General features: G+C 46.4%; 1 protein-coding gene across 7 annotated transcripts in view; it reads right to left on the minus strand.

The window, feature by feature from the left end:
- The window catches only part of EP300 (E1A binding protein p300), a 498,766-nt gene that overhangs the window by 148,129 nt on the left and 325,391 nt on the right, over positions 1 to 25,246 (minus strand). For 3 of the 7 annotated variants that reach the window (XM_069231138.1, XM_069231133.1, XM_069231132.1), the window contains 3 exons: positions 24,035 to 24,295; positions 14,360 to 14,448; positions 12,402 to 12,512 (listed from right to left, as the gene is read on the minus strand). In XM_069231138.1, coding sequence (XP_069087239.1) covers positions 12,402 to 12,512; positions 14,360 to 14,448; positions 24,035 to 24,295 — 461 coding nt within the window. The remainder of the gene's footprint in view (positions 1 to 12,401; positions 12,513 to 14,359; positions 14,449 to 24,034; positions 24,296 to 25,246) is intronic. The other 4 variants (XM_069231137.1, XM_069231136.1, XM_069231134.1 and 1 more) reach the window with 3 other exon arrangements.

The following is a 25,246-nucleotide window of genomic DNA, read 5'->3' on the forward strand; positions in this document are numbered from 1 at the left end:
TAGGTAAGTCACCCCTCTAGCAGGCCTTACAGCCCTAAGGCAGGGTGGACTATACCACAGGTGAGGGCATATGTGCATGAGTACTATGCCCCTACAGTATCTAAGCAAAACCTTAGACATTGTAAGTGCAGGGTAGCCATAAAGAGTATATGGTCTGGGAGTTTGTCAAACACAAACTCCACAGTTCCATAATGGCTGCACTGAAAACTGGGAAGTTTGGTATCAACTGCTTTGACCCCAGCCCTACCGGCCTGTCTCCTGATTCGAAAACCTGCAACCAGTGATGCATCCGACAGGGACCAGCGACCTCTGAAGCTTCAGAGGCCTGCCCTGGACTAAAGGACCAATAAACTCCTGTGAGCAGCGGCTCTGCTCAACAACAGCAACTCCTTTGCAACAAAGAAGCAACTTTTAAAGACTTCATGTTTCCCGCCGGGACTTCCCACTCTGCACCCAACCCCCCCCCCGGCTTGAGATCCAGAGAACTAACACCACAGGGAGGAATCCACGGCGGCTGCGAGCCCGTGAGTAGCCTGAGACGACCCCGCCGAGCCCCCACAGCGACGCCTGCACAGAGAATCCAGAAGCTCCCCCTGACCGCGACTGCCTGCAACAAGGGAACCGACGCCTGGAACCAACACTGCACTCGCAGCCGCAGCCCCCAGGACCTGAAGGAACCGACCCTCAGAGCAAGAGTGACCCCCCAGACGACCCTCTGCCTAGCCCAGGTGGAGGCTGTCCTGAGAAGCCCCCCCCGTGCCTGCCTGCACCACTAGAGTGACCCCCGGATCACTCCATTGAATCCTATCTGAAACCAGATGCCTGCTTTGCACACTGCAGCCCCCTGCCTCTGTACAGCGGAGGGTGGGTTTTGTGTACCTACTTGTGCCCCCCCGCGCTCTACAAAACCCCCCCATGGTCTGCCCCCGAGGACGCAGGTACTTACCTGCTGGCAGACTGGAACCGGAGCACCCCCTGTTCTCCATAGGCCCTTATGTGTTTTGGGCACCTCGTTGACCTCTGCACCTGACCGGCCCTGAGCTGCTGGTGTGGTAACTTTGGTGTTAACTTGAACCCCCAACTGTGGGCTGCCTATGCCCAGGAACTGAGACTTATAAGTGTCTTACTTACCTCACAATCTACCCTTTACTTACCTCCCCAGGAACTGATTTTTGCACTGTGTCCACTTTTAAAATAGCTTATTGCCATTTTAACAAAGACTGTATATGATATTGCTTTTATTCAAAGTTCCTAACTTACCTGTGTGAAGTACCTTGCATTGTATGTGTTTACTTCAAATCTTGAACGTGTGGTTCTCAAAATAAACTAAGAAAATATATTTTTCTATATAAAAACCGATTGTCTCTCATCCATAACCTCTAGTACGGGCTGAATCTCAGAGTCCTCATCAGAAGGCCTGTAAGATTCCTGCATTGGCTTCAAACTTTGTGTGAGGCGGCTCGAAAGTCCTTGTTCCTCTGTTTAAGAAGGTTTCTTGGGTTTCGAAGTTTGGACCTTTTTCGGTCCCAAAAATGGAGTTGGCTGTTTCGGCTCCGAAGCAGGGCGTCGAAGCTTCGACTCCGAGGAGTGAGGACGCTTACTGGAGTCCGAGACAGAACATTTTACCAATTTACTTGACTCTGAAGTGGACGGAGAAGTGGCCTTTTTCGGCGCCGAACATGAAGGTCTGTCGACGACAGTCTTTTCTCGGGTCGAACCATGGCCTTCTGGCAGTGGTGTACCCAAGGCCTTCAGTGTTTTTTTGTATGTGGGCGTAGGGGCAGACGTACTCACGTGCTGGCCAGCAGTGATAGGCCTGTCTTCTTCAGATTCTTGCTTGGAGTCGGGTGTCTCAGATGGAGACTGCTGTCTGCGCCTGTTCTTCTTCCATGACTTCAAGATGCTCTGTACTTTTCGACGCCATCTCTAACCTTCTGGCTCTCTGATCCCGCTAGGTCTTCTTGGATTGTAACGATCAACAGGCCTCACAATCCTCTTCGCGGTGGTCTGGAGAAAGACAGATTACAAACCAGGTGTTGGTTTGTATAGGGAAACTTCGCATGGCACCGAGGGCAGGAACAAAATGGAGTACGATCCATAAGGCTTCCATGCGGTAGGCCAGAACAGGCCAGAGTCGGGAGCGCGCGCCCAGAAGGGCAAAATCTATATTCCGACGGTACTATCGGTTTGAGGCTAGATGGAATGCGATTGAAACAATACTGACGATTAAATGAGTTTTCTAAGGTTTCCAATTCAAAATCTTGGAGCGAGAGGAAACACGTCCGAACCAGACAGCGGAAAGAAAACAATCTAACAATGGAGTTGATGCCCATTCACATTGTAACCGAGAGGAGGAGTCACTCAATCCCGTGACTCCGAAAAGACTTCTTCGAAGAAAAACAACTTGTAACACTCCAAGCCCAACACTAGATGTCGGAAGAGATTATGCATAGCATGTCTATCTGCAGCTACACATGCCATCGAACATATCTATCTAAATATCTATATATATGGAAAATGTTACCTACCCAGTAGACATCTGTTCGTGGCATGTAGTGTTGCAGATTCACATGCTCTGCATAAGTCCACCATCTAGTGTTGGGCTCGGTGTGTTACAAGTTGTTTTTCTTCAAAGAAGTTTTTTCGAGTCACGAGACACTGTTGCAGGGGTCTCATGTTTAGACGTGCATTGGGCACTACTGATATGCAGGATGCCATCATTCCTAATACTTTCATAAACATTACTGTTTAAGTTTGATTGTTTTGTAGCTGAGATATGAGACTGTGGAACACTTGATTCTTTGTGGGTTTGGGTAAGCTAATGCTGAGTGAGTGTTCAGAATTTCTCCCAGATATGGTTGTATTTGCGCTGGCTGGTGGTGAGACTTCTGGTAATTGACTGTGAACCCTAGACTGTTTAGGGTAATGATTGTGTATTGTCTGTGTTGTTGACAGGTTGGAATGGTGCTGGCTTTTATGAGCCAGTCGTCCAGATAGAGAAAGACATGTATATACTGTCTTCTGAGGTATGCTGCAACCACTGCAGGGCATTTGGTAAGTACCCTTGGTGCTGTTGTTACTCCAAAGGGTAGCACTTTCAATTGCTAGTGCTTGCCTCCTATCACAAACCTTAAGTATTTGCAATGTGCTGGATGTATGGGAATATGGAAGCAAGCATCTTTTAGATCTAATGCTGTCATGTAGTCTTGTTTTTGTAACAAAGGGATGATATCCTGAAGAGTGACCATGTGGAAATGCTCAGAGAGAATGTATTGATTGAGGGGTATGAGATCGAGGATTGGTCTGAGTGCGCCATCCTTCTTTGGTATGTGTCCTGTCCCTTGTTGAGTTAAAAGTACTACCTCTATTGCACCTTTGAGTAGAAGTGATAGCAAAACAAAGTGTTCTAGAGAAAGCCTGTGTGAGTGAGGGGAAATATTTGGTGGAGTGGAGATGAGTTCTAGGCAAGAACCATTGTAGATAATTGACAGTACCCATTGATCTGATGTAATGTTGTGCCACTGATGGCAGAAATGTTGCTGTCTTCCTCCCACAGGAGATGTGTACTGTGTGGGGATGCTGAGGAAAGTCACTACTTTGATGGGGTGGAGGCACCTCTTGTGGCAGAGGATTTCCCCCTAACTCTAAAGTGGTTTCCTCTATAGGATCCCTTGAAAGACCCTCTAGAGCCATAATGCTGCCCCTGCTTTTGTTGGAATGTAGAGGCCTCTGATGTTTGGGGTTTAAAACCCCCTCTGAAGTGTGTCCTGTGAAAAGTACCCCAAACAGGTGTTGCGTAAAGGGTACCCATGGCCTTAGCTGTGTCAGAGTCCTTTTTTAATTTTTCTATGGTGGTATCCACCTCTGGTCCAAATAACTGCTGTTTGATAAATGGCATATTATGGACCACTTGCTGTATGTCAGGTTTGAAACCTGAGGATCACAACCAAGCATGCCTCCTGATTGTTATGCTAGTGTTTATAATCTTACCTGGGGTGTCTGCTGCATCTAGGGCAGATCTAATCTGGTTGTTGGAGATAGCCTGTCCTTCTGCAACTATCTGCTGTGCCGTTTTTTGGTGTTCCAGTGTGAGATATTGCAGGAACTCCTGTGTAGGAAGTTGGCTCTGTATGTGCTATTTCAAAGTAAGGAATAGCATGCACAGAGTCCAAGGGTTCCCCTTAGAGGTAAAATAGTGGTAAAAATAGATAATACTAATGCTCTATTTTGTGGTAGTGTGGTCGAGCAGTAGGCTTATCCAAGGAGTAGTGTTAAGCATTTGTTGTACATACACATAGACAATAAATGAGGTACACACACTCAGAGACAAATCCAGCCAATAGGTTTTTATATAGAAAAATATCTTTTCTTAGTTTATTTTAAGAACCACAGGTTCAAATTTAACATGTAATATCTTGTTCGAAAGGTATTGCAGGTAAGTACTTTAGGAACTTCAAATCATCAAAATTGCATGTATACTTTTCAAGTTATTGTCAAATAGCTGTTTCAAAAGTGGACACTTAGTGCAATTTTCACAGTTCCTGGGGGAGGTAAGTTTTTGTTAGTTTTACCAGGTAAGTAGGACACTTACAGGGTTCAGTTCTTGGTCCAAGGTAGCCCACCGTTGGGGGTTCAGAGCAACCCCAAAGTCACCACACCAGCAGCTCAGGGCCGGTCAGGTGCAGAGTTCAAAGCGGTGCCCAAAACACATAGGCTAGAATGGAGAGAAGGGGGTGCCCCGGTTCCGGTCTGCTTGCAGGTAAGTACCCGCGTCTTCGGAGGGCAGACCAGGGGGGTTTTGTAGGGCACCGGGGGGGACACAAGTTGACACAGAAATTTCACCCTCAGCAGCGCGGGGGCGGCCGGGTGCAGTGTAGAAACAAGCGTCGGGTTTGTAATGGAAGTCAATGGGAGATCTAGGGATCTCTTCAGCGCTGCAGGCAGGCAAGGGGGGGATTCCTCGGGGAAACCTCCACTTGGGCGAGGGAGAGGGACTCCTGGGGATCACTCCTCCAGTGAAAGTCCGGTCCTTCAGGTCCTGGGGGCTGCGGGTGCAGGGTCTCTCCCAGGCGTCGGGACTTTAGGTTCAAAGAGTCGCGGTCAGGGGAAGCCTCGGGATTCCCTCTGCAGGCGGCGCTGTGGGGGCTCAGGGGGGACAGGTTTTGGTACTCACAGTATCAGAGTAGTCCTGGGGTCCCTCCTGAGGTGTTGGATCGCCACCAGCCGAGTCGGGGTCGCCGGGTGCAGTGTTGCAAGTCTCACGCTTCTTGCGGGGAGCTTGCAGGGTTCTTTAAAGCTGCTGGAAACAAAGTTGCAGCTTTTCTTGGAGCAGGTCCGCTGTCCTCGGGAGTTTCTTGTTTTTTCGAAGCAGGGGCAGTCCTCAGAGGATGTCGAGGTCGCTGGTCCCTTTGGAAGGCGTCGCTGGAGCAGGATCTTTGGAAGGCAGGAGACAGGCCGGTGAGTTTCTGGAGCCAAGGCAGTTGTCGTCTTCTGGTCTTCCGCTGCAGGGGTTTTCAGCTGGGCAGTCCTTCTTCTTGTAGTTGCAGGAATCTAATTTTCTAGGGTTCAGGGTAGCCCTTAAATACTAAATTTAAGGGCGTGTTTAGGTCTGGGGGGTTAGTAGCCAATGGCTACTAGCCCTGAGGGTGGGTACACCCTCTTTGTGCCTCCTCCCAAGGGGAGGGGGTCACAATCCTAACCCTATTGGGGGAATCCTCCATCTGCAAGATGGAGGATTTCTAAAAGTTAGAGTCACCTCAGCTCAGGACACCTTAGGGGCTGTCCTGACTGGCCAGTGACTCCTCCTTGTTATTCTCATTATTTTCTCCGGCCTTGCCGCCAAAAGTGGGGCCTGGCCGGAGGGGGCGGGCAACTCCACTAGCTGGAGTGTCCTGCTGGGTTGGCACAAAGGAGGTGAGCCTTTGAGGCTCACCGCCAGGTGTGACAATTCCTGCCTGGGAGAGGTGTTAGCATCTCCACCCAGTGCAGGCTTTGTTACTGGCCTCAGAGTGACAAAGGCACTCTCCCCATGGGGCCAGCAACATGTCTCGGTTTGTGGCAGGCTGCTAAAACTAGTCAGCCTACACAGATAGTCGGTTAAGTTTCAGGGGGCACCTCTAAGGTGCCCTCTGTGGTGTATTTTACAATAAAATGTACACTGGCATCAGTGTGCATTTATTGTGCTGAGAAGTTTGATACCAAACTTCCCAGTTTTCAGTGTAGCCATTATGGTGCTGTGGAGTTCGTGTTTGACATACTCCCAGACCATATACTCTTATGGCTACCCTGCACTTACAATGTCTAAGGTTTTATTTAGACACTGTAGGGGTACCATGCTCATGCACTGGTACCCTCACCTATGGTATAGTGCACCCTGCCTTAGGGCTGTAAGGCCTGCTAGAGGGGTGTCTTACCTATACTGCATAGGCAGTGAGAGGCTGGCATGGCACCCTGAGGGGAGTGCCATGTCGACTTACTCGTTTTGTCCTCACTAGCACACACAAGCTGGCAAGCAGTGTGTCTGTGCAGAGTGAGAGGTCTCCAGGGTGGCATAAGACATGCTGCAGCCCTTAGAGACCTCCCTTGGCATCAGGGCCCTTGGTACTAGAAGTACCAGTTACAAGGGACTTATCTGGATGCCAGGGTCTGCCAATTGTGGATACAAAAGTACAGGTTAGGGAAAGAACACTGGTGCTGGGGCCTGGTTAGCAGGCCTCAGCACACTTTCAATTGTAAACATAGCATCAGCAAAGGCAAAAAGTCAGGGGGCAACCATGCCAAGGAGGCATTTCCTTACATCCTGCATCTCATCCCAATGGGCCCTATCGTACCGGGCTAAAAGAGCTTGGGAGTTTGCAATTCTCCACTGATTTGCAGCTTGAGTTGCCACTCTTTTGCCTGCTACATAAAATTTCCGGCTTTCCTTTTCGATGGAGGAACATCCCCGGTGAACTGACTGTTTGCCCTCTTTCTTGCTGAACTCACAAAAATAGAATCAGGTGGCAATTGTTAAGTGAGGAAGAGTGGATCTGATGGTGCAGCTTTATATTTTTTGTCCACTCTTTTAGTGTCAGTACCCTAGCTTTTACTGGCTCTTTAAAAATGTCATCAGCATGTTTTAGCATGCCTGGTAGCATTGGTACTCTTTGTGCGTAGATGATAGTGTGTTAAATAAAAAATCATCCTCTATGGGATTGGAGTGCAGCTGCACATTGCTACTCTAGCGATAACCTGACTGTATGCCGTGGTGTCTTCAGGTGGAGATGGCCTAGTGGGATACACATCAGCATCGTTAGATGGGACATGGCCTGGTTCATACAAATCCCATGGATCTACACTAAGTGTTGACACCCAGGAAATCACCATGCGAGGAGAGGGGGATTGCGGAGAAAACTGTGTAGGTGAAGGTGGAGGTGGAAGTGGAGGAGTATCAGTTGGTAGAGAACTGGGAAGCAAAGGAGAACGCGTTGGTGAAGGCTGTTGTATTGCCTTTGGTTTCTCCTTGTGTTTGAAGATTTTAGCAGGTGAAGGCCCAGCGTCCACAGTCTCGTGGAAATATAGTTAACTTTTGGTTATAGGAGGAGGAGAGGCAATCCTTCCAGTATCCTTATGGATTTGGATTTTTCACTGTTTATGGTCCATCACTTCAAGTATGGACCTAATGTCTGTTGATTCTTCTACAGATGGAGCATAGTTCTTTCCCACAGTTTTGAGCTTTAAAAGCTTGGTGACCGATTGCTTTAATCAGGCCACAAATGTTGACTCTGAAGCAGATGGAAGTTTTTTCAGCTCCGAAGAGGAGCATGGGTGTTTCGGCTCAGAAGTGGAAGACAAATGCTTCGGTTTCGAAGTGGAAGCCTCCACTTTTTGATTCGATCACGAAACAGGGGTGCCAGTCTGTTCCGTTGACTTCAAATGCATTTTGGTCTTTTGACACCAAACCCGAGGGCCGGTCATCAAGATGTAACTTTCGGGTCTGACCATGGCCGCAAAGCAGAGGTGGACTCAAGACCAGTTTTGTTGATTTTTTTTGGTGATGGGAAGAGGCTGTCGTACTCGCAAACCGTGCAGCTGGAATCACTTGGCTGTCCCCATCGGAGTCACGGTCAGAATCAGAGTCTGCGAAGGAAACTGCAGTCTGTGCCTGTTCCTCTCCGAAAATGTCAGGCGTTTGTTGTTCGGTCGACTTCGATGCCATCTCTAGCCGACGTGCTCTTGGATCTCGCAGTGTCTTTTTGGAGCGGAAGGATCGACATGCCTCACAGTTTCTTCTTTGTGATCGGGAGAGAGGCAAAGGTTGCACAGAGTGTTGGTGAACTTGGCGTGGCACTGAGGGCAGAATCGAAACTGAGTCCGATCCATGAGCTTGTGCCGCAGCCGGCCAGAGAAGGGCCCGTGACCCGAAAGGGCGTTTAATGGACCCCGAAAATACAATCGAATTTAAGTGTAAAAAACGTGATCGAAAACGTTAAGACGATTAGAAAAAGTTCAGATAATACCGAACCGAGATCAACTAGAGTGAGAGGAAACGCGTCAAAACTACACGGTGGAAAGAAAACAATCTAACAAAGGACTTGATGCCCATGCGCACTAGCACCGAGAGGAGGAGTCACTCGATCTTGTGACTCGAAAAAGCTTCTTAGAAAAAAAACAACTTGTAACACTTCGAGCCCAACATTAGACTGAGGACTTATGCAAGCATGTGTATCTGCAACTACACAGGTCATCGAACATATAAACATATAGATATGTATATAAAATATATATAATATTTGAAAACTGCTCCAGGGTTCCCAGACGTGGGCAGGACTATTCAGTGCTTGTGACTATTGAGAAGGATCCCCTGGAAGAGACCAGCATGTTTGTAGCCTTCTTCAAGCATGGTTACCCCCACTTTTTGTTTGTTTGTTAGTGTGCTTGACTGTCTTCACTGGGATCCTACTAACCAGGACCCAAGGGATTATGCTCTCTCCCTTCTAACTTGGTAACTTGTACCATTTCCACCCCACATTTGGTATAATGGTGCTCCCATGTATGTCCCTAGTATATGGTACCCAGGGCATCAGATATCAGGGGATCCCCCATGGGCTGCACCATGTATTATGCCACCCATGGGGAGCCCATGCAAAGTGTTCTGCAGGCCTGCCATTGCAGCTTGTGTGAAAGGGTGAATGCACCCTTTTTCACCATAGGTCACTACACCAGGTCACTAAGTCACCCCAATAGCAGGCTCTCCTAGCCCAGAGGGCAGGGTGAAAGTACCTGTGTTTGACGGCACCCCTGCACTAGCAGAGGTGCCCCCACAAACTCCAATGCCATTTTCATGGACTATGGCAGTCCTGGGATGCCATTTTACGTGTGTACTTGGCATAGGTCACCACTTATGTCCAAGGTACACAATGGTAATGCCGAACCTAGGCATGTTTGGTATCAAACATGTTGGAATCATATCCCAATACTGTTGCCACTATTGGAAATATGCTTCCATGCACTCTGGGGACTCCTAAAAGGACTCTAAGCATTGCTACCACCAGTCTTCTAGGATTTCCCAGGCAGCCCAAGCTGTTGCCACCCCACAGGTTTCTACCCTCCTGCTGCTTGATCTGATCAAGCCCAGGAAGGCAGAATAAAGGACTTCCTTTGGAAGAGTCAGTTAACACCCTCTCCCCTTAGAAATAGGTGTGACTGGCTTGGGAGAGGTAGCCTCCCCAAGCGACAGGTATGCTTTGAAGGGCACATTTGGTGCCCTCCGTGCTTAAACCAGTCCACACCTGTTCCCTGGATCGCCAGTCCCTGCTCTGGCGCGAAAGTGGACAATGGAAAGGGGAGTGACCAATCCCTTGTCCATCACTACCCCAGGGGTGGTGCACAGAGCTCCTCCAGAGGATCCCTGGGTTCTGTCATCTTGAACCCAAGGTTGGCAGGGACCTCTGGGAGCATCCGAGTGGCCAGGCAAGGCAAGTGGCGTCAGAGCCCCCGCCTGATAGGTGTTCACCTGGCTAGGTGACTAATCCCCCTATCAGGGGGTATTAAGGGTCCTCAGTGGGTAGGTCCTCAGATTTGGCGTGCAAGATTGCAGCAGACCTCCTCTGCAACCTCCACGTCGACTTCTAACCACTGGAACTACAACTGGACCATCTAGGAACCAACAATCTGCATCCACGAAGAAGACTCTTCTTGCAACATTGTTTCCACGGCTCCTTCGAGCTTCTGCATTATTTCCCCAGCTGTGCATCCTCTGAGAGCAGCAAGTCTTCAGCCTGCAGGAGAAGGAATAAGGAACCTCACTTGGAGTGAAGGAGTCACTCCCCTGCATCCGCGGGCACCTACTGCAACGACGACCGGCTGCGTGAATCTTCTCTCATCCCGAGATGCGTGGATCCTGCATCACGGGTGGTGGTCCGGAGTAGTCCTCTTGACCCTCTCTGCCAGCTGTTCAACTTTGGTGGAGGTAAGCCCTTGCCTTCCCACGCAGGACAGTACCCCCCCCCCCCCTGCACCCAGTCTCTTGCATCTGCTAAGGCTTGTTTGCATCTCCTCCAAGGGAACTTCAGGCTACGTGCAGCTCCAGCCCTCAGCACTCCTTACTGTGATGCACAGCCCTCTACTTGGTTCTCCTGCAGAGTGGGATCCCTTTCTGTAGTGCTGCATGGCATCCTGTGGGTGCTGCCTTTGCTCCTGTGGGCTCTCTATATTACAGAGGGTCCCCTCTGACTCACCCTCCTGGGTTGAGCCCTCCTGGGCTTTGCTGGTCCCCGGCAGCACCACTTCCACTATCTGTGGATTTGCCTTTACCAAGGCTTGTTGGTGAAATTCCTGAACTGACACCCATCTGCAATCTTCATTACAGCATGGTCATCATCTGCAGGAACTCTTCTCCAGCTCCAGGGCTGCAATGCTGATCTGTTCTTTCTCACCGTCGACCAACTCCTGCAAGTACAACTGGGTGGGTCCTAGCTCCTTAATCCTCCTGGACTCCACTGTGATTCTTAGACTTGGCCCCCTCTCTCTCCACAGGTCCTCCTCTCCAGGAATCCACTGCTGGTTTCTTGCAGACTTGTCTGGGTGTCTTCTCTTTTCTTCTGTAGGGAGATTTGGGGAAATTCCAGTGATTTACTCCTGCTTTCCTGGTCGCTAGAGGGTACTGCGTTACTTACCTCTGTGGTTTTCCAGTACTCCCAGCTCCCCTCTACGCATTCCACCTACCTAGGTTGGTTCATGTGTTCCCATTCCATTTTTTCAGTATATGGTTTGGGCTCCCCCTAGGGTCACTATTGGTTATCTACATTTGCACTAACCTTTTCTATGCCTATTAATTTTTACAAGTGTATATAATTAGTGTATTACTTACCTCCTATTGGGGGGTTGCCCTTATAGTAATTTGTGGTAATGTGTAACCAAAAATAAAGTACCTTTACTTTTGTAAAACTAAGTGTTTCCTTTCATGTGTGTAAGTGCTGTGTGACTACAGTGGTATTGCATGAGCTTTGCATGTCAACTAGATGAGCCTTGGTTGCTCAGCCACAGCTCCCTCTAGAGAGCCTGGCTTTACTGACAGGGTGGATACCTGGACCTGGTATAAGGTGTAAGTACCCATCGCACACCAGGCCATCTTCCTACAATGTTCCTCTAAAAAAATTCTACAAATAAATAAATAAATAAAAAAGACTAAAAAAAAAGATGCAGAGTTTGAAAAACAAGCCGAGCAGCAGAAAAACAAAAAATAGTAGCTACAAAACCTAACATAAGGTAAAAGACTAATCAAACACTGCTGTAAAATTAGGATCAAGTTTCAGATATCCTTAAGTTGTGCTGAAACACAGCACAGAAGGCCAGAAGGCTCCTGAGGATCAAAACATTGTGGGAGACTTTCGGTCAACACACCTCTACCATGAAGAGGCAAGGACCTTTTAACCATTAGTGGATTTTTCTACTTACACTCACCCCCATTACATTTCATAGGACTCTTCATCGCTGACCAAAAAGGGCTCGGATTATTAACATGAAAAGCCTATGCTTAGGAAACAGGAGCTCCTACCACAAGCAGTTCCATTTGCAGGCACATAGTTGAACTAATCACAAGTGTACCCAGGACAGGCAAGTGGCTCAATCATAAGTCATGTTAGCAGATTTACAAGGCAGCAAAAAGGACAAAAAGAAAAGATTCAATTTAAAGCCAGCCATGAGGCAGGTACAATCCAATTACTATTCAACGCTAGACACATGTTATCTTACAATATTAATCTGGAAATCTTCCACAATCTAGGCAGAGACTGCAGGCCCCCCTCAGGGACCTCAAATACATTTGTACGAAAACTAGACATTAAGCATCACAGACATTTATGCTTTCGCCATAAAGTTTATTTAAGTGAAAAAAAAAAACGATAATCTTGGATACTCACGTCTGCGGCTGGGTGGGGTCATCCCCCAGAGAAACACTTTCCCCCTGGATTTCGTTGAAACATTTCTCGCAGAAGTGGTACCTGTCAGCGATAAGGCCATATTTGGGTGAACTGTTCCGTCCACACAAGCACAGCCAGCAATCAGAGCACGCCGCGGGAGGGGACAGGAGCACACACCAGGTCGCCACGCCAATGGGGACATTCACCGTTTGTCGCAGGGCGTCGAGATTTTTTTGGACCGCGTTTGCAAGATTTTTTGAAAAATTTGCAATCAAAAGCCAGTGCCGGACAGGACAAGCAAGAGATGGAAGGAAAAAAAAAACACACACACAACAACAAGGAGAGGGAAGGAGGGGCAGGACAAACAGAAGCATGACAAGACAACACAGAGCAGAAAGCCAAGCAAAGCACAGATTAGCATTGATTCTGACCATGGGGGTTACAAGCAGCAAATAATCAGCAAAACAGGGCACATCAAGGAAACACCCACGATCACCCTTTCCTCCTCCAAAAAGGTAACAGACCGACCATACATCTTTCTTACTTCGGAAACCACCCCCGCATCCAACGTGTTATTTCTGTAAAAAAGGTAAACCTTACCCAGATGTTTCCCATGGAGAAGGGAGGATACTCCGAGACCTCTCCTCAATTAAGCCCCAGCACCCTCAAACCCTCTCGCCCCAGTACTGTTAAGCTATGTCCTAGGCATGCACATTTCTTGCCACTGGTAAAGGAAGGCCTAGTGTATGTCTATCCTCCTTCTGGGTGAGGCTGGTATACTACACTGAAGATGGAAAACTGATACAAGACCACACTACAAGACCTGCAGGCTTTCTTGCATAGCTCCCCTACACGACAGCACTTGCATTTCCAAGACTACCAGTCCCTCAATCTCCCAAATTTCACAGGTCAGGTAGCCTAACTAAAGAATAAATCAGTACCAAACATGTGCCTCATAGTTACCAACCACAAGTGAGGAACACATACTATCCAGAGAACCACTCAAGTTCCCCATGGTATCAGGTGAGGCACAAGACAACAATGAAGCTTCCTTAAATCCCTAATTTCCCAAAGCAAGTCTTGTAGAAAAAAATCGACTCTGAAAAGACATGTGTTTTTTATGGCAAAGCCTTTACTAATGAAAACGTGCACACCCCTCAACTCGAATGCCAAGCATATTTATTAAATACTGTGCATAAGAGTGCCTAGGGCATTCTACACAGATTCAGGGGGTGCAGCTGTGAGTAACAAATGTGACTTTTAAAAAGGTTATGAGACCCAGCAAGATAACAGAAGAACAATGCAGCACAGAAGACAAGGGTAGCTTACAGGAAATAGTTAACACAAAATAGCCCATTACATATTTCAGCCACCCACTACTCAGACAACAATTATGTATCGCTGCCAGGAAAGGGAATGGGACACATTGCAGCCTGGATCTGCACTCACTGCTCTTTCTGTCACAATGACAGGATGAAGTGTGCTTATGTACATTCTGGTAAAATGGGGAGGATATCGAATGTATACCAGATGTTATGTGTACTTCGATACAGAGATCATGAGCCGTTCAGAGACTGAACTAGTCAGGGCCACAGGCATTTTCCATTTTGCTATGTTAGATTGTCTGAAAGTTAAGTACAGCGTTGACATTTGTTTAACACTTTACTAACACTTATAAGACGCACTACAAATTGTACGTGTGTAAGTAAACATGGAGTATGGTGCTCTATAGGTCTTACTGCTGCCCCTTTATAATTAGTAGTGGATTTTGGGTGAGCATGAGCTGGAACCTAAGCGCCACACACACTGCAGTAATGATGCCAAAATGGATAGCTGGGACTTTGGCTTAGTAAAACAGAATAGCACCCAGGCCTGGAGGTTACTAGTCTTGCAAGCACACTTCCCATCAGCAGCCTGAGTGTGCATGCATTGGAGACAGGCCAGGGTGTGGTTCTTACCTGTTTTGGTAACTGTAGTAGGTGGCATCCCGAGGGATGGTGCAGAGCTGTTTCCCATAACAGCAAAGCGTCTGCGGAGAAAATTCCAGCTACATGGGAGAAGAATATGAAAAAACTGAGCAGAAGTATTCAGGCACAGGAAAAAATAATTTTCCACTTTTCACCTCATTAGAATCAGTTAGACTCAAATTCAGCAATAAGCAACAGGTAAACAACAACCAGTCAACCTTTGCAAATGGCTTTGCACTGAGCCTCAACACATGTAGCGTTTTAATAACTTTTGATCTGTTTGAACTAGAATTTATTTTTGTAAAAATCTGCAGATTATGGAGCAGGTGATGAATTATTTGGCAACTGCGGCAAATCCATAAATATGTGTCACACACTACGGTTGCAAAAACGTATCAATCCGGTGGCCCAAGGCCAACACAAAGCAGAGGTTACTACAGATTTCTTTCGATATCTCTAAATGATTTATATGTAGTACTAACAAGTTAATGGGGACAGATAGAAGCAAATCTTCCATGTTGCGTTATCCACAGCACCTTACAGTTAGGGGTATGCAGAATTCTCGTAATTTGATTTTGCGACAATTGTGCAAAATTGTGTGTAATTACGCAAAATATAAACTGGCATCTGGCACTGTATTTTGGTGCAAAATGTGTCTGTGTCCACTGCGGATGCATTTGGTAATAAAAAAAAAGTGCAAAAAAACAAAAACACAGCAAAGAGCCGCTGGCTGAGGTCTGCTTTGTTTCTGTCCATCTGCTGTACATTTAACACACAATTAATTAGACTCTATGGTATAACAGAGTATTTTTGGGAATTTCGCAACACAAAAGTAACGTAGAAATCCTGTAGTTACGCTAATACACCTTTTTAATGCAAATTTCACCCATGCCTACTTTCAGTCAGAAAGCAACTCCTAATCTTGTGGAATTAAAAGGCTGATAGGACAACCTTTTCAGAGTGGAGAAGCATGCTAGCACCATAAAACATTACAGTAACTCAGCATCAACGCATATTACTCTCATTGTTTACATTATGGGACTAAACTCCTCTTTTAAGTAGCTCTCTAAATCAGACTGACAGAATGCATGACGCAAAATAGTACTGCAGTGTCAACAAAATTACCAATACCCTAGAACGTCTTCACAAAGATCAAAACCTCAATGCAAGGTCCTCCAGAAGAGGGGCGGTCACAAAGAACTAAGTCTTAAAATCAAAAACAGTAATGAGCTTCAAAGTCAATGTTGATCTAGTTAGTGCAGATATTAATTGAAATAATTGAACAACAAAAGAACAGGTCTTCCAGATTAGCTAAAACTCAGGGACTACTCACTACTTGTATTTCTGGCAAGGGCCATTCCAGAGAGTGTACAAGTGTTAAATCTAAAGATTAGTAGAGCCAGAGATCTGGGATAAGCAGTAAATAAAATAAAAAAAGACTATGTAAAAGCACCAACAGCCGTTATCAATCTGTGTAAAAGAGAACACTCCTTCAACCTATGTCAGAAGCCAGATATCCTTACATGCATGTCTGGCAGTCAGAGAACAGTCATACAGATGTTGAACATGCAGACTGTGTATAGCCCAGGCAGCCTCCAAAAGGTAGAGAAATACCTGGAGATATGCTGAATAAACCGTTGGGGAACTACGCCCAACAGTGCCAGGATACTTTGTTTTATTGGAGGGAAGTTTGAGTCCCTGGGTTCAGATCCTCTCAGAACTGTATATATGATTATCATCCTTAATTATTATACTCTGAAATTGATGTGTAAAGGCCCGTGCTTCAAGTAGCTAGGAATATCCATTATCATTCTATGGCACAGAAAACATGGTGTACTTCGCTTAGCACCCCAGATGTATGAAGTGCAACGTATTTTATATGTTGAGATAATGTTAAATATGCAATATAGGATATGATGCATATTAACGCAGTCTGTATATGTGCACTGAATGACTTGTTTTGGAAGTGTTCACTAAGCATCAAGTGCATTGGGTCTGAAACCTAAGCACATAACTAAATGCCAAGCTCAGCTTTATTTGGGCGAGCTGATGGAATGTGTGTACACTAAATTGTCACATTCAGGTCCTTGTTGCATCAGTTGATTGGAAAGATTCCTTTTACAATCTGAATATTAGAAGCTGTTGGAAGTAACAGCTCTGCAAGACAAAACTGTTAACGCCTCTGTAGGTATAGGGGTGAAGTAACAAGAACTAATATGTTAACACAGTTTGCTAAAAAAAGCTTTGTTTTGCAAGCACCCGTTTGATCTATAGAAATACATCCGGGAGTAAAGTCTACAAACTAACGCTAACTTAGGAACAGCAGAGAGAGAGAAAGGAGAAAATGAGTTGCTGGGCAGCATTCAGTCAGTTGGGCTGATTAAAAAGTTCTGTTGGTCTTACTCTTGTCTCCAAAGAAGTGGGGCTCCCAACACAGTTTGTTCATACTCAGGACAAGGATTCTCAATTAGGCACAAGCAAACCACTTGTGAAGGCCTCCATTTATGTTCAACAGGCATCAAAGGGATAAGCTTCAATTTACGTCCTGAGGGCACAGCAAAGCCAGGCCTTAATTTACCATTAACTGCCACCTCCGTCCAAAGCCTAAAGCCACGGTGATGTGGCTGATGCAGCTACTCAAACTGAACACCACCAAATAGGGCCACAAGGTAACAGTTTGTCTAGAAGGTAGTGAGTGCAAAACATTTATTTTAAACTCATCTGCCTTCTTGGCTTGAAAATACAGAGACACTACTACTATCTGGAACTTCTTGCTAGAACATCTTCCAGTGAGGCAAGAAGGCATGGTGGCTCCTAGATGGCAAGAAAACTTCAGCCCAGGGATCAGACACACAAACAAATACACGGAGTACCAGACGTTAATCTGAGATGGTATGCAGGCAAAGAAGAGAAAATTAATACCAATTCTCCACCATGGAACTCTTTACTGAATTCATGAACACTGAATATCTCACATCCTAAACGCCCACTCACGAAGTATTGTTGTGTTCACAGAAATGATAACAGAAAAAGCCTTAGTGAATTCATAATGAAAATGTCACTTACCCAGTGTACATCTGTTCGTGGCATCAGTCGCTGTAGATTCCCATGTTTTGCATAGCTCGCCATCTGGTGTTGGGCCGGAGTGTTACAAGTTGTTTTTCTTCGAAGAAGTCTTTCGAGTCACGGGACCGAGTGACTCCTCCTTTTGTCTCCATTGCGCATGGGCGTCGACTCCATCTTCGATTGTTTTTCCCCCCGCAGAGGGTGAGGTAGGAGTTGAATTGTAGTAATAGTGCCCATGCAATGGAGTGACTAAGTATGTACTTATTTAAGGTTGAAATGATATATATACAAATAGTTGAAGGTAACTTCCGAACTGCTACAGGCTCCCGGGGAGGCGGGTGGGCACATGCGAATCTACAGCGACTGATGCCACGAACAGATGTACACTGGGTAAGTGACATTTTCAGTTCGATGGCATCCGTCGCTGTAGATACGCATGTTTTGCATAGACTAGTAAGCAGTTATCTCCCCAAAAGCGGTGGCTCAGCCATTAGGAGTGGAAGTAGTCTGAAACAATGTTCTTAATACGGCTTGACCTACTGTGGCTTGTTGTGCGGATAACACGTCTACACAGTAGTGCTTGGTGAATGTGTGAGGCGTAGACCATGTGGCTGCCTTACATATTTCTTGCATTGGGATGTTTCCTAGAAAGGCCATGGTAGCACCTTTCTTTCTGGTTGAGTGTGCCCTTGGTGTAATGGGCAGCTGTCGTTTAGCTTTAAGGTAGCAGATTTGGATGCATTTAACTATCCATCTGGCTATACCTTGTTTTGATATTGGGTTTCCTGCATGAGGTTTTTGAAATGCAATAAATAGTTGTTTAGTCTTTCTGATGTTCTTTGTTCTGTCAATGTAATACATTAATGCTCTTTTGACATCTAATGTATGTAGTGCCCTCTCAGCTACGGTATCTGGCTGTGGAAAGAACACTGGAAGTTCCACTGTTTGATTTAGATGGAACGGTGAAATAACCTTTGGTAAAAATTTAGGATTAGTCCTTAGGAGGACCTTATTCTTGTGTAGTTGTATAAAAGGTTCTTGTATTGTAAACGCCTGAATCTCGCTTACTCTTCTTAGGGAAGTAATGGCGATGAGAAATGCAACCTTCCAGGTTAGGAACTGTATTTCGCAGGAGTGCATGGGTTCAAAAGGTGGACCCATAAGTCTAGTTAGGACAACATTTAGGTTCCATGAAGGAACAGGTGGTGTTCTTGGTGGTATAATTCTCTTAAGGCCCTCCATGAATGCTTTAATGACTGGTATCCTATATAGGGAAGTTGAATAGGTAGTCTGCAGGTATGCAGATATTGCTGCAAGGTGTATTTTAATGGAAGAGAAAGCCAGGGTAGATTTTTGTAAGTGAAGCAAGTAACCCACTACATGTTTTGGAGTCGTGTGTAATGGTTGGATTTGATTAATATGGCAGTAGCAAACAAACCTCTTCCATTTACTTGCATAGCAGTGCCTGGTGGATGGCCTTCTGGCTTGCTTTATGACTTCCATACATTCTTGGGTAAGTTGTAAGTGCCCGAATTCTAGGATTTCAGGAGCCAAATTGCTAGATTCAGCGGTGCTGGATCTGGGTGTCTGATCTTTTGGTTGTGTTGTGTCAATAGATCTGGCCTGTTGGGCAATTTGATGTGGGGTACTACTGATAGGTCTAGCAGCGTTGTGTACCAGGGTTGCCTTGCCCAAGTTGGTGCTATTAATATGAGTTTGAGTTTGTTTTGACTGAGTTTGTTTACCAGATAAGGAAGGAGAGGGAGAGGAGGAAAAGCGTAAGCAAATATCCCTGACCAGTTCATCCATAGGGCATTGCCTTGGGACTGCTTGTGTGGGTATCTGGATGCGAAGTTTTGGCATTTTGCGTTCTCCTTCGTCGCAAACAAGTCTATTTGAGGTGTTCCCCAGAGTTTGAAATAGGTGTTCAGAATTTGGGGGTGAATTTCCCATTTGTGGACCTGTTGGTGATCTCGAGAGAGATTGTCTGCGAGTTGATTCTGAATCCCTGGTATAAATTGTGCTATTAGGCGAATTTGGTTGTGAATTGCCCAACGCCAAATTTTTTGTGCTAGCAGGCTTAACTGTGTGGAGTGTGTCCCCCCTTGTTTGTTTAGATAATACATTGTTGTCATGTTGTCTGTTTTGACGAGAATGTATTTGTGAACTATTATTGGTTGGAAAGCTTTTAGTGCTTGAAAAACTGCTAGCAGTTCTAGGTGATTTATATGCAGTTTTGTTTGATGTACGTTCCATTGTCCTTGTATGCTGTGTTGATCGAGGTGTGCTCTCCACCCTGTCATGGAAGCATCTGTTATTACGTATTGTGGCACTGGGTCTTGGAAAGGCCGCCCTTTGTTTAAATTTATGTTGTTCCACCATAGAAGCGAGAGGTAAGTTTGGCGGTCTATTAACACCAGATCTAGAAGATGACCCTGTGCTTGTGACCACTGTGATGCTAGGCACTGTTGTAAGGGCCTCATGTGCAGTCTTGCGTTTGGGACAATGGCTATGCATGAAGACATCATGCCTAGGAGTTGTAATATCATCTTTGCTTGTATCTTTTGTGTTGGATACATGCGTTGTATGATGTTGTTGAAATTTTGAATTCTTTGGGGACTTGGAGTGGCTACTCCTTTTGTTGAGTCTATTATGGCTCCTAGGTATTGTTGTACCTTGCACGGCAGAATGTTGGATTTCGTGAAGTTGACGGTGAACCCTAGTTTGAAGAGGGTTTGTATGATCTGATTTGTGTGGTTTGAGCCCTCTATTAACGAATGGGCCTTGATTAGCCAGTCGTCTAGATATGGGAACACATGTATTTGCTGCCTTCTGATGTGTGCAGCGACTACTGCTAGACATTTGGTAAAGACTCTTGGTGCGGTTGTTAATCCGAAAGGCAATACCTTGAATTGGTAATGTATTCCTTTGAATACAAACCTTAGGTATTTCCTGTGCGATGGGTGTATTGGTATATGGAAATACGCGTCTTTGAGGTCTAAAGTTGTCATGTAGTCGTGTAGTTTTAGCAATGGTAACACTTCTTGTAGTGTGACCATGTGAAAGTGGTCTGATTTGATGAATGTGTTTACTATTCTGAGGTCTAGGATTGGTCTCAGCGTTTTGTCCTTCTTTGGTATCAGAAAGTACAGTGAGTAAACTCCTGTGTTTATTTGTGTGTTTGGCACTAATTCGATTGCATTCTTTTGCAATAGTGCCTGTACTTCTATCTCCAGGAGATTGGAATGATGTTTTGTCAAATTTTGTGCTTTTGGTGGTATGTTTGGAGGGAATTGTAGAAATTCTATGCAATAACCATGTTGGATAATTGCTAGAACCCAAGTGTCTGTAGTGATTTCCTCCCACGCTTTGTAATAATGACCTATTCTTCCCCCCACTGGTGTTGTGTGGAGGGGGTGAGTGACATGTGAGTCACTGCTTAGTAGTAGGGGTTTGGGGGCTTTGAAATTTTCCCCTATTCCTAGGGAATTGCCCTCCTCTATATTGTCCCCGAAAACCTCCTCTGTACTGTCCCTGGTAACTGGACGGTGTTGCCTGTGAGGTGCTGGCTTGTGTGCCCTGACCCCGAAGCCCCCCTCTAAAGGGTGTTTTACGGAATGTGCTGTAATTCCCTCTGCTCTGCGGGGAGTAGAGTGCGCCCATGGCTTTAGCAGTGTCCGTGTCCTTTTTGAGTTTCTCAATCGCTGTGTCCACTTCTGGACCGAACAGTTCTTTTTCGTTAAAAGGCATATTGAGAACTGCATGCTGAATCTCTGGTTTAAATCCAGACGTTCGTAGCCATGCATGCCTTCTGATAGTTACAGATGTATTAATTGTCCGTGCAGCTGTATCTGCAGCGTCCATGGAGGAGCGTATTTGGTTGTTTGAAATGTTCTGTCCCTCCTCAACCACTTGTTTTGTCCTCTTTTGTAGATCCTTGGGCAGATGTTCAATGAGATGTTGCATCTCATCCCAATGGGCTCTGTCATAGCGCGCAAGTAGTGCCTGAGAGTTAGCGATGCACCACTGGTTTGCAGCTTGTGCTGCGACTCTCTTACCAGCTGCATCGAACTTGCGGCTTTCTTTATCTGGGGGTGGTGCATCTCCAGATGTGTGGGAGTTGGCCCTTTTCCTAGCTGCTCCTACAACGACAGAGTCTGGTGGCAGCTGTGTAGTGATGAAAACCGGGTCTGTAGGAGGCGCCTTATACTTTTTTTCCACTCTTGGTGTGATTGCCCTACTTTTGACCGGCTCCTTAAAGATTTCTTTTGCGTGCCGGAGCATACCAGGGAGCATAGGCAGGCTTTGGTAGGAGCTGTGGGTGGAGGAGAGGGTGTTGAATAAAAAGTCATCCTCGACCTGTTCTGAGTGGAGGCTTACATTGTGAAATTGTGCTGCTCTAGCCACCACTTGAGAATACGCAGTGCTGTCCTCTGGTGGAGATGGCTTCGTAGGGTATGCCTCCGGGCTGTTATCTGACACTGGGGCGTCGTATAAGTCCCATGCGTCCTGATCTTGGTCACCCTGGCTCAAGGTGGTGTGAGCTGGGGAATGTGATGGAGTTTGTGCTGGTGAGACGTTAATTACAGGTGGAGGAGAGGGTGGTGGAGTAACCTTTTTCACCACCTTTGTTTGTGGTGTTTGTTCAGTTTGGAACTCCAATCTTCTCTTTCTTCAAATAGGGGGAAGGGTGCTTATTTTTCCTGTCCCCTCCTGTATGAAAATACGCTTTTGCGTATGGTCTACATCAGTTGATTGTAGCTCTTCCTCAAACCTATGCTTTCGCATTTGGGAGGTTAGCGATTGCTCTTCTGTATAAGAGCCTGAAACTGGGTCGGTTGCAGTTTGTTTTGGCACCGAAACCCTGTCTGCATCTTTTTTCGGCTCTGAGGTGACTTTTTTCTTTTTCGGGGCCGAAACCTCTCGGCGTTGATCTTCGTCGGTGCCGCTGTCTCGGCGTCGAGCCGTGTTTACACCGGTATCTCGGTGTCGATGCTTGTCTCCAGCACTTTCTCAGTCCCGAGAAGGCTGTGTGCCGGTGTCTCGACCGGAGTCGGACGATCTCGGCACTGTTTGGGCCTTTTTCGGTGCCGACGGTCGGTCACCAAATTTATGGGTCGAGCCATGGCCTGGTGGCAGTGGCGTCCCCTGGGCCTTGTAAATCTTCTTCTGAGTGGTTTTTGACGTCTTACTCACGGTTTGTGTATCGTCGAATCCTTCGGAGTCCGATTCGTGGATCGAAAAGGTTCCTTCCTCTTCTTGTTCCTCGAACTCTCGGTGGGCTGTCGGCGCGGACGCCATCTGAAGTCTTCTGGCTCGACGGTCTCGGAGTGTTTTTCGGGACCGGAACGCACGACAGGCCTCGCAGGTGTCTTCACTGTGCTCAGGTGACAGGCACAGGTTACAGACCAAGTGTTGGTCTGTATAGGGGTATTTATTGTGGCATTTGGGACAGAAGCGGAACGGGGTCCGTTCCATCGGCGTTCTTCTGCACGCGGTCGGGCCGACCAGGACCAGACGGGGGATCAAAAAAACTACCCCGAAGGGCACCGGAGCTCTTCGATCTTTCGACGCGGTGTTGAATCTAACTACGCCGATCCCGAACGCAACAATACCGACGAAAATCTTCCGAAAGTAACTATCTTTCCGTTCCGAAACTCGGAGCGACAGGAACACGTCCGAACCCGATGGCGGAAAAAAAACAATCGAAGATGGAGTCAACGCCCATGCGCAATGGAGACAAAAGGAGGAGTCACTCGGTCCCGTGACTCGAAAGACTTCTTCGAAGAAAAACAACTTGTAACACTCCGGCCCAACACCAGATGGCGAGCTATGCAAAACATGCGTATCTACAGCGACGGATGCCATCGAACATAATGAATCTTTCAGCCAAGAGCAGGTTCACTGCGGCAAATATATGTTCAATGTTGATAAGTATCAGTGAAAGTGCCATGACGGAGAAAATGACACATGTGAGCCTGTTTGGCCAGTTCAGCTTAACCTCCACATAATCCATCCTGTTCTACACCTTCTCATATCAGTGAGAGGATTACCACATTCATCCTACTCCTGATCACCTTATCCCTTGGAAGTGCAGCTTTATCTCCAAAGGTACACTCTCTGGAATGGCCTTTGCCCCTGCAGCACTACAGCTCTTTGCCCAAAAATGCATCAGACTCTGGAACTGACTGTAATCCTGTAAAAATACTATTTTTTTGCACACAAATGCCTCACTCATAAGCATCTCTATCAGTATCTTCCTACTGTAAGAGCAAAGCTCTTTCCGCATGCACAACTATCCCTGGAATGTACAATTCTCCCCTTACAATGTCTCTGCCCTCCAACCCCGCAAGATTTCCACCAGTACGAACCTTTCTTTCAAAAGTTCCATTCCCCTGATATACACAGTATCAGAACATCTCTTTGCCCATGCATGCAGCCAAATCTAGTATTTATTTTCTTTAACAGAAATAAAGGTTGTCCCACATACAAACGTCGCCATGTATGCCCATTTATCATACAGTAAAAACTCACTGCCACATCAAATGGTAGACTCTAGCACATACTTCCTTCCACCACCAGGTTGTTCCATATACGCACCTTTCTCCCACAGCAGTACCCTAGACTCTGCATGACGGGGTCGATTTCCTGCTCAAACACTTCAGCCAGCTTGGAACAGTACTTGTAGACACGAGACGTCTTTCGATTGTATAGCCAAGCGTTGTTGAACATAAGCCAGATGTCATCGACGTACTGCCAGGGCTCCTGGTACTGGCCCGTGTCGAGCTTGCGCTTGATGGTGGAAAGGTCCATGGGATTCTTCACTATATCGAAGTAATCCTGCAGGACAGAGGCATTTTTCTGAATCATAAGAGGTTAAGGAATTACTGAATCTGTCTCAGCGGAGATGTTGATATAAATAAAATATATAGATCGAAAAAAAAAAACTTCAGATTTGACAGTTTGTGCCATCTGTGTGTGCCGTACGCTGTCCCAGCCACCATTCCTGCCAATGAGTGTCATTCGCTGTCTGGTCACCTTCCTGCCAGTGTGTGGTATGGAGACTCGATCACCTGTCATATAAGCCTGTTTGTGTGAGTGTCCCAGTCACCAGTCCTACCACAGCTGGACGTTGTATGCTGTCCAGTCACCTGTCCTGCAAGCCTGTCAGCGCTTGTGGTACCCTTCCACATTATTCTGCCCTGCATGTGTCTGAGACCCTGAACCAGTCTAGTTCTTGCAGTACATATTGTACCCTGCTCAATCACAAGTTCTGACCATGGCATCTGATTTCACATGCCATATACTATCCTGATAACTTATCTGGTGTTTTCTGTACCTTGCATGGGGCACTCATCCTGCTTGTTGAGTACACTGCACTGTCCTTTCCAGTGTACGTATGGGTGGTACAGTCCTTTCCTGTGTGGTTGGCACTGCTCTTTCATGTGTGTGTGTGTGTGTGTGTGTGTGTGTGTGTGTGTGTGTGTGTGGGTGGTATTGTCCTTTACCATGCGTGTGTTTACTTTCCAAGCCTCATCCCGTCATGAAATCAAAGGATATTGTTTTGGCATGCCTCATGGTCAGGGATGTATTGAATAAACAGTTGAACAACGTTCTGGTTACTGGTTTTGCTTGATGTCTGTCATACATTGGCTGGCACCGTCTCCACAATGGTACAAATACCTGGTTACCATTCCTGTATTGTGTTTGTATCTAGGGCATAACTGTTAGGGTTCCATAGGGAAGGAGACAGACAGGGCACTGTACAAGTAGACAGAGGCTTCTTCCAGAACGCTCAGCTTTGAAGATTAC

Source organism: Pleurodeles waltl, chromosome 4_2, assembly GCF_031143425.1.
Source record: "Pleurodeles waltl isolate 20211129_DDA chromosome 4_2, aPleWal1.hap1.20221129, whole genome shotgun sequence".
Lineage (NCBI taxonomy): Eukaryota > Metazoa > Chordata > Amphibia > Caudata > Salamandridae > Pleurodeles > Pleurodeles waltl.